We start from the raw sequence: 15,779 nt of genomic DNA, 5'->3' as shown, positions 1-15,779 counted from the left end.
AAGGCAACTCAGGCTAGGGTGAGAAGCAAGTTATGGTGCCCAAGGCTGAGATACAATTACCCAAGTTCCTCAAGGTTTATATCCAAGTTACAAGGTTTACATGTTGCTGGGAACCTGGACAAGGTGGCAGAATAGGTCAATTTGTACATCACTGCCCACCTCTTGCCTACTTGGAAACTAATTCTGTATTAAACTTGGAAACAAAATACATCACAAAATGCATTTGTGTAGCTTGTATAGCTCCTTAATCCTTATAATCAGGCAACAATACATCTGCTTTACTACTAAACAATGGCATTCAAAGCATCATAGAGAAATGAATATACAATGAATACATTTCCACATTGATCTTTTTTACCTTTGTATACATCCTTTGAAGAAAAATAAACACCATTTTATGTGTAGACAATATTTAAGAGAGCTAAAACTTGAATGTAAGCAGATGTATGAACTCACTTTTGGACACACACACACACACACACACACACACACACACATGGGTGGTGCTACTGTGTACACATCATGTATCTGGGCAATTATCTGAAAGAAGTATCAGATTACATAATGAAAATCCTAATATTCAATCACAAACAACAGTGTACACTGATAATTCACCTTCAATTATAAAATTCTTGATAAAATACTCCGACATAGGTGTCTGAGAGGCACTCTGCTGCTTAGTTCCACTTTCAAGAGGTTCACAGTTGTAAGATTCATTGTTCCTTTACTCAGGTTCCATTTTTGCAAGCAGCTATTTATAGTGTGGTCTTGACTGCATGATGTACACACGTTGTGCTTATTGGTACTGTCTTTTACATTGATGCACTATAAACAAAATTATATAGCCATCATTAGTAAATCCGCAAAAGAAAACTGAAAATCATACTCTCACTCATAGTTATGTACGTTATGCATTCTAAGATCATAAAAGATTCCCACATGGCAATTGTAAAAAAAAAATAATAATAAAAAATAATAAAACCAACATCGTTGGAGAATTCCTGTTACTAATAATGATGGCAACCAATTTGTCACCATAACACCAAGTTCACAAACTATACTGAACCAACCCTTTCAACAAGGAATGCATTTAATTTCCTTTCAGGCAGTGCATGTCAGTAGAAGTACAAGAAGGGTGCTCACTGTACAGCTGTTTCCATTCATTTCTGATGGTATCAATTGGACCATTCAAGTACAACTGCTAAAATAATTAAACCACTGAATGTTTTACAATTTGTCTAGATGAGCATATCCAAATTTCATGGACATTAAGAAACAGCTGTCTATTATATGATAAATTTCAATATTTAAATTTGTTTCTTCTCACATCTCCTTATTTACTCACTGAAGTATCGTATTTGAAGTCTTAGTACTTTCAAACTGCCAACATCCAAGGGCAACAAGACTCCAGGGTACACTCTGTATGGGAGTCTCTCAAGGACCAAGACTTACCACACTACTACAGCCACTAAAGTACTTGTATTTTAAGTACAGAACTAGTCCAATGTAATGTTTTTTAAGCATATCTCAACATGAAACATTTTCCAATGTTTTTAATATTTATTTGGTGAAGACACAGTATCATAAAAAATCCTAGTGCCTTACAAATATAAGGTTCAGTATCTTTACCAAGACATATTTCTATAATTTACATCTTAAATTTGAATCCTGGGTGAATAAGCTTTTTTTCTGACTTTACGGGAATGGCAGGATGGTGAGGCGTCAACTATGATGGGCTGACCCAACTGAGCCTTGAAAAGTGACTGCACACACTACTGGGCTGACAGAATCAATCTTCCTTTCTGTATTTAAAGAAGTAGAAAATGAAGAAGAGAGAGAGAGAGAGAGAGAGAGAGAGCGAGATATATATATATATATATATATATATATATATATATATATATATATATATATATATATATATATATATATATATATATATATATATATATATATATACTAATCAGCCGGGTGCTGTTCAGAGTGTCACAGAAAGTCCATGGTATACTAAGTGAAGACCCCATTACTCTGCTGAAAACTGAAACATAAAAATCTAATGGAATTCTTATCACTATAAAAATTAACACAGAAAATAATAAGGAAACATATTTGGTTTTCTAGTCTTAGTTGAAATATTCCATGCTTCTTATGCTTCTAATGATTTCTCAGTAGGTACATTATCTTGAGCTAAACAAAATATGTACAAATGTGACTAAACGGAAATTCTCGGAGGGAGGCCGGAAGTGAAGGTATAAACAGCACAAACAATGAATCGACATGAAAAAAAAAGGTACATGGATGCGGCCTTCCTGAGTGATTTCCCCAGTCTGCAAAACAAAAATGAAACGCATGAGATTCAAGGAAGCGGCACTTCACTTCTACAGACTGTGGCACAATGCAAGACTACCTTCCCTTGTCCCACACCATTATTTCAGCTTAACACTCCTGATACCATGAAGAAGCCAAACCCCCATACCTGTTTTATAATCTTCCTTACCTTATTTCTGCGTGCATGATCTGTATTTTTCTATAATTTACTAAATCATACAAACAACACAAAAGAGCAGAGGGCCCATCAAAGTACATTTAAATGCTTACACACTACATAAATTCCTATCATATACATCCAGTACAGGATTAAATAAATACTAGGAGTTGACTCACCTGAACTTACACTACAGAAACACTTAGCAGGACACCAAGATGCATGATTAATTTTTCAACTTTTTACCTCTCCCACCACCTGAAATGAAGTAGATACAAAAAGTTAATTTAAACTCACAAAAGCATTTCAACTTATCCTGTTGTCATTACAACTGTACTAAAGACAGAAAGGGAGAAAAAATATCATGATAGCTATTCATTATGTCAGACAAGGCAATACCTTGTGTAGGAGACTCAGGAACCTTCCTCTTCAGCATACCCATTGCCTCAATCATCTTTTGTGAGGGTTGTCTCTTTCTCTTGCCAATCTCCTCTCCTGTGGAGCCCTCAGCAGATTCTTCAGCCTCCTCCTGACCTGCACCACCCTCAGCATCACCCCCCTCACCAGAGGCTGGCACTCCCTCCTCCTCTGTTACATCTCCCAGGCAAGGCATTGATGCTCCAACCTTGGGTACAACAGGATGCATTGTCATGTTAGAGGGGCAGATGCCTCCTAGTTAGTCATCGGTGTTCCTAGGTCCCTGTTTCTATCACAGGAGTGGTAAAGGGAACATTCCGTTTCTAGTTTGAAAGATGTTTGTCATCAGATGAATAGTTTTAAGCCTGTTGCAGTATCAGTTATCTACAAAAGGAAAACTTATTTACATTGCAATCATCCTTTTGTCAATGCAATAACTTCACGGCTTTATTTAACGAATTTTCTCAGAATTTTGGTGGTTGCTAAAGCAAATTTCCACGTGTCTGTGCACTTACTCCTTGCCTATATATATATATATATATATATATATATATATATATATATATATATATATATATATATATATATATATATATATATATATATATATATATATATATATATATATATATATATATATATATATATATATATATATATATATATATATATATATATGTATATATATATATATATATATATATATATATATATATATATATATATATATATATATATATATATATATATATATATTTATATATATGTTATATATATATATATATATATATATATATATATATATATATATATATATATATATAACATATATATATATATATATATATATATATGTTATATATATATATGTTATATATATATATGTTATATATATATATATATATATATATATACTCTGTTCTGTCCTCTGTCTCATCCCCATCAAGACTTGGCATGTCTGGCCCAACCTGGGTGATCAAACAACAATTAATGGACAAATCATGGCAACAATGCTTGAATTAATATCCATGTGGGAATGCCAAGTCTCAAAGGTTCCCAAATAGAAACTGATAGTGGACATGGGAAGGCTATAAATACCTCTGGTGTCTCCTCAGTGGAGCCATTCTCTGTCTCTGTAGGTTGCTTTTCTCCCAGTTTGACAAGCGACTCCACGACACTCATTGTCTCTAGAGAGCCACTGTCACCAGACACAGCTGCTCCACTGCTTACAGGCACCCCACTGGACTCCTGCTGGGCTGGCTCAGTGCTCTCTGTAACCTAGGAAGCCACAATAATGATGTTTCATGTCAAGTTATTCAAATACACCTTCAATTAAACTTTCAAAACTAAGATAATTTGAAAACCAAGGTTTGTCAGTTGTCATAATCAATAGCAATCTTTTTCCAATAAGCAGTAGTGCTAGCAGTGGAGGAGGAGAAAAGTTTAATGAAGTCAACTGGTCATGTAAGAAGATTGGAGATAAGATACAAAAATTAAGAATCAGAAAGCAGTAAACTCTATGAAGGTACTCACTTGGTTGTGTGTGAGGACTTGCCCCTCCATCTGTGCCAGCTGCTGCTCTACTGGGTCCAGTCCTTCAACCACCTGCTGGTGAAACAAAATTCAGTTGTTCACAAACTTTTTGAGAAAAAAATACTCATTAGAAACAATTAACTCCTCATCTAATAGGACTTTACATATCAACATGGGTCTCTGCCCCCTATCCCCTAAAGATGTAAAGGGAAGACTGTACCAAATTAAACATCTACACACAAAAAATGTGGCTATGAAGTACAATTTTCTGCTAATGTTTCATGTGTCTCCAGGCAAAGCTTGGAGCACAGACTGACCTGCCCCCCGTTGACAGCACCCAGGTCACCCTGCACCATCTCTGCCGGCACAAAGCTGATGTTGTCTCCTTCCTGCACCACCACGTAGGTCTGGCCAGAGCCTGTCATCACACCTGAAGCAGCAAGAAAATAGCTATGGACTTCCACAGGAGCAAGGAAAGGCTATGAAGACAAATGAAAATAGGTTTCTAATAAGCAAAGTGGATGAAGTTAAATGGTGCTGCATATTAACTGGTACTCTTCTCCACCCTGCTCCGTTTCAAGTATAGGATTGGTTAATGTAATGACTGAAAAAAAAAAGTAGAAAATATAACCATAATATTTCAAAAACATCTACAATTATGAAATGACAGCATAAACAAGCTAAATCATGACTGAGACTTTGGATAAAAGTGATGTTAAATTCATTGTCTGAAAATTCTCAACTATTCAAGTGTAATATATATATATATATATATATATATATATATATATATATATATATATATATATATATATATATATATATATATATATATATATATATATATATATATAGATAGATAGATATAGATAGATAGATAGATAGATAGATATAGATATAGATAGATAGATAGATAGATTTTTAAAGGAATGAACATACTGAACTCATTTTATTTCTCTCCAAAGAGTAGCCTTTGGTTCCTATTGATCCAATAGCTTGGCTTTTATGTGCCACTTCTCAAACGGTAAACATGTACAAGGAATTTTCCTCCCAACAGAGGTTTCAAGACCAGTGAAATCGCTGTTTATGACAAACAACCTATCATGACCCCCCTCCCTTTTTTTTTTTACAACAAAGGAGACAGCTCAAGGGCAACAAAAAGAGCGTAGAAAAAAAAAGCCCACTACTCGCTGTTCCCACAATAGACAAAAGTAAAGTGGCCGAAAGAGAGGTCAATTTTGGGTGGAGAGGTGTCTTGACACACTCTTCTTGAAAGAGGTCAAATCATAGGCAGGAGGAAATACAGACGAAAGAAGGCTGTTCCAGAGTTTACCAATGTAAGAGATGAAAGAGTTAAGATGCTGGTTAACTCTTGCATAAGGGGTTTGGACAATATAGGGATGAGCTAGAGTAGAAAGTCGAGTGCAGCGGGGCCACAGGAGGGGGGGGGAGGCATGCAGTTAGCAAGCTGTTGCTTACTATTTACATGTAATAAAGTAGGAATCCTTACATTGTCCTTCAACCATCTGGAGGGTCTGTTCTGATCCATTGTCGGTGGTCTGAAGGATGGCCTGGCCCGAGGACAGTGCCTGCTGTAACTCTTCCAATGTGGTGGGTGCTGCTTCCTGCTGCTGCCCCTGTCCCCCTTCCTCAGATTGCTGCTGAAGTTGTTGCTGCTGCTGCTGCTGTGCTTCCTCTTGCACTGGCTGTGGCTGTTCCTGGACCACCTGTACATGCATCACAAAAACACTTGAGGTGCCAAGTAAGTGATGCAACCAACCACATAAAACTTTATCTGTCCAATTCCACCCATCAATGCAACTGACATTAGACCTATGCAGCTGCACTGTGGTGACCACAGACCCCAGTGATGAAGCCCCATTTTACCCCATAAAAGCCAAGCACTTGTGTCAAAACATCATGACATGAAAAGTCTGAGAAGCTGATTACCATAAAGTATATTATATCCCAGGATACTAAACCCCATATATACTAATTTTATAAGGCAGGTTTTGGTGCTAAAGCTAGTCCAGCTAAGGCTCACATTGCTCAAGAGAGTGAGCATATCCGACCAGCCACAACATTAGTGGCCACTATGCAGTGTGCAGTAAGTCTCACAACATCCTGATTTGTGAATATGTATTTCACAGCAACCCAAGAATACTCCATGATATGACTTTTATCTGATAGCAATGAACTTGTCATAGACAGCATCAACTATCCCTGACTGACCTGCTGGACTGTCTGCTGTGGCTGAGTCTGCTGAACAGCCTGCTGCTGGTGGGACTGTTGCTGCTGTTGTTGCTGAGCCACCTGGGCTGCCCCAACACTGGTCACCTTGTTGATGTTGCCTTGCTGATCCACTGAACCTGCCCAAACACAAACATCATTGGTCAGTCATGGCATTGTGTGTCCTGAATTATCAGACAGAATGTCTAATCCAAGTTGCATTAACTACTTTAGTCTTGAATAGTTCACTGGTTAAGTTATATGTATCCTTGGACTCTATGCTGTTACAGAATGCTCTATGAGCAGTCTGCCAAAACAAGGGCAGAATACTGAACAATAATTTGATAAATTTTAAGTATTTTATATACCCTTACCTATGATATTCGGCATGACTTTTCGAAACTGTGGGCCAAGTTTTTTGGGTGCGTTAGGAGAGCCTTTGTCAAGTAAGAATGCATACTTCTTGGTCTCTGGCTTGAGCTCCGAAACACCAGTGGCCTGCTGCACCATCTTGCTCTGTGCCTGTGGCTGGCTGACTGGCTTCTGCGGCTGCTGAACTGTTGTGCTGTACTGGGCATTTGCTGCAACAGATTTATTGACTACATCAACATAAATATTACTGAACACTATTTTAAGTGTTTTGGTATTGACTACAATGCTCAAATACCTGAATGACAGTACTAACATTTAGTCTCCTCCGCTGTGGTGAGCCCAGCCTCCTCACACTGTGCAGCGATGTCCAGGATCCCTCGCACCTGCAATGGTCAAGTGCACTTAGTCAGGTGCCAAGAGGTTCTGTGATTGCAGTGAGATGACTAGAGTGTGAAAGGACCTTGGTAATTGATATGTCAATGGGAAAGGCACAGAAAGGAAAAGAATGCAATGGACTATAATGGATGGCATGGGAGAGCAAGGAGTGAAGACTTACCTGTAATGCTCTGCCAAGCTTCAGGAAGGCGGCAAGGTGTTCCTGCTCCACCATCACTTTGCCTGGGGGAAGGCAAGTGGGCTGTAGAGCATTGTTCATCACTCATTCTATTCATCATGTTCACTGCCTTTCGTTTATCTCAATTTTTCCTATGTGCTTTTAAAGATTTTTTTATTTTCCAGACATTAAAAATGGACAAAATGGATTTCTGAAACTGCATAGAAAAATGATAAAAAGATCTGAGGAAAACTTTTGCTTCACACTGAAGGCCTCATCTAGCATGATAAAAGTATCATCATATATCATAATTACATCAAACAAGTAATAAATAAATAAATACTAATAAAAGATTATATGCCTTCTGCTCCACAAAGACTGACTCAACAACAGACACACTCACGGCTGCCTAAACTCACCATTGTACATGAAGTCTATGACTGCTCGAAGACTGTTGTATGAGTAGCCATTAAACTTGATGAGGTGACTTCGGGCTGGGTTACCCTTTAACAGACCCTACAGAAGAGAAATTAAAAAGCAATTTAATCATGTTGAGCATTACAAAGTTCTTGTTGAATATGGCTGAATTTACTTTCAAACAACCATAAGGGAAAACTGTAAACATAATTAAAAGTAACATCAAATGCTTGAAGAGGACAAATTTAAGCTAAAAAAAAATCTGTATTGTACAAAGGCATCTGCTACATGGAAAAGCTGAGACAAATATTTATTTTGTTCATGTCCTGATGGATAACTAATCCTAACCTAACCTATATTTTCACCAAACTCCCTAGAAAGCAATAAAGATCAATGAAGTCACTTAACCGAGAACGTCGGCAGACCCTTTTCAGGGCTTTCACGAGTCGTGGCTGTGGTACGGTGGACCCTAAAAAGGGCTTGCCATAAAACACCTAATTCGAGCTAATTGTAGGCAGTGGTGTCATAGCGCAACCCACCATGAATGCCCTAGGTCATTGTGGTGGGTTAGTGATCTTGAGGTGGGCTTTTTTGTCATAGGGGGTGCTGTTGAAATGCCAGAATTTTTACTCTTTACAACACTCCCACATGTCCTCTGCGTGTAACGAAACACACAAGAAATTAATCCAGACAAGGAAAGGATTGCCGGCGCCGGGGATCGTACCCGTGACCAGCGTAACAGGAGAGCCACTCCTTTACCAGTCGGCCAAAGAGGTACCCCCCTGGCTAAGTGGGTTATGGGAGGCTCGCCCATCAGGCAAGTCATGTCACTACACGGCTCCCCATTCCTATTTAGATTAATTTCTGTGTGTTGAGTTCCCGTTTTCTATGAACTTCGGAGAGCATGGGCCATCACTCTACCTGTTACCCTCTCGGGGTGACACAACAGAACCACAGGAGAGGATGCCCACCGCTTATGCCACCAGTGAAATGCCAGAATTTTTCTCTTTTATACACTCCCACACAACCACTGCGTGTAACGAAACACGAGAAATTAATCCAGACAAGGAAAGTTTTGCCGGCGCCGGGGATCGAACCCGCGACCAGCGTAACGGGAGAGCCACTCCTTTACCAGTCAGCCAAAGAGGTACCCCCTGGCTAAGTGGGTTATGGGAGGCTCGCCCATCAGGCAAGTCATGTCACTACACTGTGCGGTCATGGCAGACTGAATTAGCTATCCATACAGTAATCACTTGTCAAATTCTCTATAGTAGACAACAAGCAACTCTCGGCTACATGCCACGCGTCACGAGACTGTTTATTTTGTAACAAACACCAACCAAAAACAATGGAGTTCGAGTAAAAGTAAATATTCTTAACAGCTGTATGGTTATGAGAGAAGTACTCTGATGTACGTTCCATGCTCTTTTCTTAGTCTCAAAATGCAATGTAATTTTGTCGTTTCTTGGCCACATCTCGGCTTTCCATAGCCGAAGCCCACGGGTTAAATCTGCCCAATCCACTGCCATCTTCCCAAAATGGCAGCAACAACTCCCTTCTCAAGCTTTGCTCAACCATCTCAATTCCATGCGGAGATATAGACTACAGAGGGTCAATAACCATGTCTTCACCTCTTACCCCTTCACTAAAAATGTGTTTCATATTACTACACTAACGCACTGCGAAGAACCGTCACATGACTTCTCCATTTTCATTCTCATTCCAGTTTGCTAACCCTGGCTCACCTCTAGGTAAGGACTACAGGCAGAGATGACAGCCTTGTGAGCCTTGACCTGCCGGCCTTCACACTCCAGGCCCACGTCCACAAAGCGGCACTCCTCATACAGCTGCCGCAGGTACTCAAGAAGCACCGAGGAGTGATCACACCACTGGATCTCGACAGGAGGCATCTTATTTGGCTAATCTGTTACTGGAGAAAAAGTAAGTCACATGTTATCATTCAGTATGAAGCTCTGGAAGACCTGTGCAGTATAATCAAAATTGTGAGTGGACAAAATACGGGCTATTGGATAAATTTGGCCCACCAGACTTCTTTACGGTATGTTTATGCAATTTATGGAAAAAAAATTTACCCTATAGATACTTAACCCTTTTAATACGGTGATGCAGACGTCGGCGTCACAGCATGGAAAGGGTTAAGAGGAAATGGAAGAGGATTAATCCTCTTCCATTTTCTCTTAAGAGGTTTAGAAGAGGATTAAGAGGAAATGGAAGAGGATTAACCTTTTCCATATGGTGACGTTGACGTCGGTGTCATCGTACTGAAAGGGTTAATGCTGGGCATAGCCACAAGGTCATCTCTTCACCTGTAGATTTGGCTTTGATGAATACCAAAGGGACTTACGGCCATAATGTTAGACTTCCCCATTCCCATCCCTTACCCGTGGCCATAAACCGTAGTGTAAAGCGTCCCCATGTGGTTGGGGTTGCTTTACGCTACCCCGTGAGGGTGCGGATGGGGTGGGAAAAGTGTTGACTCCGCGGGGTAGAGTGCAGGACATCTTTGGCTTTTCCTTCGTATATTTCATGAGTAAATAGTGTTCTATTTGTTATTATAGAAGGAAATATATTGAAAAGTATCAGAATATTTGTATGACTGATATTATATCGCAAACTTTGCTAAAGTTGATATATATTTTTTAGTTTGTAAAGACACTGGTGTTTCCATTTGACTGTAAACGTACAGTTATTCCTGAAAATTCATTTATAATTGTCCCCAAGAATGGCAAGACAGCAGATTGATGACTAAATATGGCATTATGATAGGAATACTTAACATATACCATAAAAAATAGCATTTCTTGGTGACCACATTGATTTAAGACAAAAATGCCATAAATGACACGACCTGGCAACCCCGGTGTGGCTGGCCAGGTGTGTGTGACGAGTCATGGATACTAAACTGTCTCATAAATTAACTTAACCGCGTTACTTGTTATTTACTTGTAGATCAACAACACTATTGTTTTGTTTTATGACATATAATGTATATGAATACAATGGTGTGTAAAAAATGCATTATTTATTTCGTTTTCTGTAACTCTTGGTTTGAAAGTGCTGCCAACATTATTATGACCTGCGGATTTGTCCCTCATATCTGTCCCGGGGATGGGACGGTCACGGGGCGGCTTGTCCATACCCCAGTCCCGCGTATGGGGATGGGGACAGGTAGGGAATGGGGAAGACTAACAATATGGCCGTTAGTATTTGGGTTTGGGAATGGTTAGGCTAAGTTTACAGTATCTTCAAATAGATGACAGGCAACTACTGTAATCATAAATTGACAAAGGAAAAGCTCATATGGTTTGACAACTTCTCATAAATGAAGCTCATACAATTTTACTGAATAAACATATGGTGACTTTTTTTAACTAAGATATAAATAGTGTCTAATATAGACTGCTCAGGTCAGCCAAATGATCTGGGCATCACTTTTTTGCTGAGTAGCAAAGTGATGCAGGTGACACTGCCAGTGTGCTTGCCCGGCCAGTGTATCTACCCCGTCAGTGTTTGCCCTTCCTCTATATGCCCTGCCGGTGTTGGAAATTTTTCAGTAAACAGTATCTTCCAATTTCAAGGACAAAAGTATCTTTTATTCTGGTAAGTTCTGATGTGTTTAGAATATTACCCATTTCTAGGGAAGATCACTAGTTACCCCACCCTTCTGCTTCTTCCCTTCCTAATATTAGTGATTTTTAAAACAAATAATACAAATTAATATCAAACAAAGCAAGGTAAATTTCCAGAACATCACCCGGGAGACACTGTTGGACGAAACAGTTTTTCAATGGAAGATTTCAGTTTCAAAAATAATCGGCTATCTGTTGTTGTTTTTTTTTACCTCCCAAAAAGAGAGAGAGAGAGAGAGAAAGAAAGAACTTAACCTACCTAATAGGAGGGCTTTGCCCTCTTCAACCCCTGCTGTTTTCACATTTCATTTCTCTTGCCGAATAAACTTAAACTAACCTAGCTTACTAACGTAACATACCTAATAGGGGGCTTCGTCCTCCTCGACCCCTACCCCGTTTTCATATTTCATCTCGGCATGCCATATAAATTGAAACTAACCTTACCTAATGTAACCTACCTCTCGACCCCCCCTTTTTCACATTTCATCTCAGCAGGCTGAATAAATTGAAACTAAACTACCGGTAACCTAACAACCTGACGTAGTGGGAGGGGGGGGGGGGGGGGGTTGCCTCCCTCGACCCCCCCATTTTCACGTTTCATCTTAGCATACAGAAAAAGTTACAGAAGCCTAACCCCAAAATGTCTCTCTCTCCGTACTTGTAGTAATACTGAATGAGATAATATTATTATTATTACTATTATTGCAAGACTGATTATCATAATAAATGTTGTAATATATGTGAATTACTTTGTGTTGTATTGTGCGATGTGTAGGGTGGTGTAATATGCTGTGGGATATATACAACACACACACATAATATATATATATATATATATATATATATATATATATATATATATATATATATATATATATATATATATATATATATATTCGCAACTGATGTAAATATTTAGAAAAAAAATGAATATCCTGAGAATGAGTGGTTTGCGACGGAAAAGCAATACGGCAGTGTATTGTATGGACACAAAATACTTCATATAGCACCAAGGTGTTCTTTGCTGTGAGACAGGTGATGTTATGGAATAATAGCAAAATCAAAACTCACATGAAATGATGAAATAAAAGATTCTTCTTCACAATATGGAAAAATACGGAGATAAGCACTTAACTCTTTACAAAGGTTACAACAAAGGCAATATAAGTAAAGTACTGAAAATTAGCCAGCAGGATAGAACACACAGTAATGGATTTAAATTAGAAAAGTATAGATTTAGGAGGGAAATAGGCAAGCACTGGTTTAGTAATAGGGTGGTAGGGGAATGGAATAGACTCAGCAATCACATAGTGAGTGAAGGGACAATAGCTTGTTATAAGAGGAGACTGGACAGCTATATGGACGAGAATGACAGGTGGTAGTGGGGGGAATCTGGAGCTGCCTTGTGTAGGCCATTAGGCCTCTTGCAGTCTCCCTATGTTCTGATGTTCTTATCCATGACGCAGACGTCGGCGTCACAGTATGGAAAGGGTCAAGAGGAAATGGAATAGGATTAATCCTCTTCTAAACCTCTCAATCTTCCTCTAAATTCCTTTTAATCCTCTTCCATTTCCTCTTACGAGATTTAGAAGAGGATTAAGAGGTTTAAAAGAGGGCTAACCCTTTCCATACGGTGACACCATTGGACACCCGTCAGACGCCAACGTCGGCATCGCCGGAGTGAAAGGGTTAAGCCTTCACACAACATTGAGAAAGGTACTCTGCCACCGGCGGAGAACCACTGCCTCATCCACCAACAACACAACAGCGCAGTGCAAAGAATATCACATACATTATACAAAAACAATTGAAATTAACTAAATTAACTGCCTTCCTATATCTGCCATGCCACTGTTTCCTCCCCAAGTGTACAACCCTGCCTGTAGGTCCAACTCCCTGTATCTGCTCCGGCAGTGGGAAAACCCTGTATCAACCCTGCCAGCAGGTCTACCCTCCCTGCACCAGCCCTGGACGTGGGGCGCGGGGAGTGTTAGCCACGGGGCGTGCATCACCTGCACGAGGCCAGCCCAGCACGGGCAGCATGGCCAGGGTGCTGGGGGCAGCGGGCGGCGCGCGGCGCGGCGGGGCAGGCCGAGGAGGCGGCGGGCAGCGGGCGGCGTGAGGCTGTGGTGATGGCGCGCCGCGGCCCTCACCCTCACGCCCGCCCTGCCTCGCACCGCCCTGCCCCGCGCCCCCCAGCCCGCCGCCCCCACGCCCGCGGGGCGCCCCTGCTGCTGTGCGGACCCTGGCACGGGTGGGGGACCCTTCGCCTGGCCAGTGCGCCACAATTACCTGCCGTGAGGGCCGCGAGACGCCAGTGTCAATACCAAAACAATGTCCTCTGCCTCGCCGCGACGGCACCGCGGACACTGGAAACGCGCGCCGCGCCCCGCCGCCGCCCACGCCCGCCTGCAGGGCCTGCCACTAAAACATTACAGTGTAGAAAACATAAAGTAAAATTTGAAGATGAAAAACGCTTTTCTTGGTGGGAAAATACATCGTTTTCTTGGAATTACACATAATTTGTGGCAAGAGCTTGACGACCCGCGGAGTCAGCCAATGAGAGGCGGCGGCGGCCTCGGCGTCCCAGTGGCTGCCTTCAAAATGGCGGGGACTTCAAACACCCTATCTGCGAACGGTGGGTGAAACTTCTACTTAACGATCACGTGCACAGTTATATGACATGCCTTAAGCCTATTTAGGAATTCACACATGCCATGGGACACCTATTCATTTATTTATGCCACTCACTTGACCTGAAAAAAATAGCCCTGCAAACGTATTTCTGCTTACTAACGGTGGCGCAGCCTTGGCAACCCTTTCCCCTCCCTCCCCAGCCCAAGCCCCATGCCCCCGCCCCTCCCCAGAAACCCCAGCCCCGCTCCCTCCCCAGCACGAGCCCCCCTCCCCCACTCACCCACCCAGCACCCCCAGCAGCCCCGCTCCCTCACCAGAACGAGCCCCCCACCCACCCACCCAGCACCCCCAGCAGCCCCTCTCCCTCCCCAGAACAAGCCCCCCAGCAGCCCTGCTCCTCACCAGAACGAGCCACCCACCCACCCAGCACCCCCAGCAGCCCCTCTCCCTCCCCAGAACAAGCGCCCCCCCCCATCCAGTACCCCCAGCAGCCCCTCTCCCTCCCCAGAACAAGCCACCCCCACCCCCACCCAGCCCCCCCAGCAGCCCCGCTCCCTCCCCCACGCGGCTGCTCGACGGGAGTGTGTGTGTGGGGGGGGGGGGGACGACCAGCAACAAAACAGTCCCACCTAAACATGTGAGAACGGGAAAACAGTTTGCGTTCAGGTTTTACTTTAACTGTTGTTTTCATGAACAGCTTCATGAAGTAAAGAATCATCATCACGTGCAAGTAACAACATTAAAAACAATGGATAAGAGAGAGAGAGAGAGAGAGAGAGAGAGAGAGAGAGAGATTCCTGCCTGCTCATCACGTCTGTAATCCGTCCACTAGATCAGTGTTTCTTAAGGTGTGGTCGCGGACCCCCCCCGTGGAAATGGAGATATTCAAGCGCAGGATAAATTTAATCGATTTCAGTCAACAATTGGCCAAAACGTCAACGTTTCTTTTTTTTTTTTGTAGCACCAAATCCTGATTTACAGTGGCAGTGGCTAAGTCACTTTGAAGTATGTTAAAACCTAATATTACTTTCAAAACCAACTCAAACTCAAGGAAAATTATAATAATAATCCGCTCACTGAGTTAATAAAATTAATAAAAAAGGGGCAAAAAAAAACAAAAAACACTGCACTAGATCAAATGCTCGGGCTACATGGAAAGTCGATTATGTATCTATATTATATCGTAAAATAGTTTGTAAACCACACAACTATAATTATAATACCTAGCATCTCATTCGGCAGTGTGCTGAGTTACTCAACACACATTATAGTGGCATATACCTAAAAATATGGCTTGTTTGCGTCTTGCAGCAGGTGATATATTCTTCCACATCGGCCACATGGGGAGCAGCTGCTGGTGCTGGCCCGATGTCGGCGTGGTAACACAACCGGTCTATAGTTCTTAACTCATTCATGGGATGAAGAAATTTACGTATTTATATATATATATATATATATATATATATATATATATATATATATATAT

The 15,779-nt window shown here is 41.2% G+C and overlaps 2 protein-coding genes across 9 annotated transcripts; one reads left to right on the top strand and one right to left on the bottom strand.

The window, feature by feature from the left end:
• Window positions 1-61: 61 nt before the first annotated feature.
• Window positions 62-14,105, bottom strand: LOC127004605 (polyhomeotic-proximal chromatin protein-like). Of its 8 annotated transcripts, none has more exons than XM_050872604.1 (15): window positions 13,949-14,105; window positions 9,752-9,936; window positions 8,009-8,105; window positions 7,593-7,654; window positions 7,350-7,419; window positions 7,039-7,263; window positions 6,668-6,804; window positions 5,946-6,162; window positions 4,753-4,865; window positions 4,436-4,510; window positions 4,001-4,180; window positions 3,819-3,870; window positions 2,885-3,112; window positions 2,665-2,743; window positions 62-2,327 (listed from the first exon to the last, which is right to left on the bottom strand). In XM_050872604.1, exons 2-14 carry the CDS (start codon window positions 9,914-9,916, stop codon window positions 2,712-2,714), a joined length of 1,653 nt encoding a protein of 550 aa, XP_050728561.1. In that variant the 5' UTR covers window positions 9,917-9,936; window positions 13,949-14,105; the 3' UTR covers window positions 62-2,327; window positions 2,665-2,711. The 8 variants fall into 8 exon arrangements, with proteins under 8 accessions (XP_050728561.1, XP_050728567.1, XP_050728564.1 ...); XM_050872610.1 differs by having other exon boundaries at window positions 2,924-3,112; XM_050872607.1 differs by having other exon boundaries at window positions 4,436-4,507.
• LOC127004707 (uncharacterized) lies at window positions 13,789-14,926 on the top strand. The gene is made up of 2 exons (XM_050872799.1): window positions 13,789-13,953; window positions 14,666-14,926. Exons 1-2 carry the CDS (start codon window positions 13,789-13,791, stop codon window positions 14,924-14,926), a joined length of 426 nt encoding a protein of 141 aa, XP_050728756.1.
• Window positions 14,927-15,779: the final 853 nt, after the last annotated feature.

Source organism: Eriocheir sinensis, chromosome 28 (genome assembly GCF_024679095.1).
Source record: "Eriocheir sinensis breed Jianghai 21 chromosome 28, ASM2467909v1, whole genome shotgun sequence".
NCBI lineage: Eukaryota > Metazoa > Arthropoda > Malacostraca > Decapoda > Varunidae > Eriocheir > Eriocheir sinensis.
Note: the sequence above shows the minus strand (reverse complement) of the source record. Positions and strands in the feature narration are given on the sequence as shown.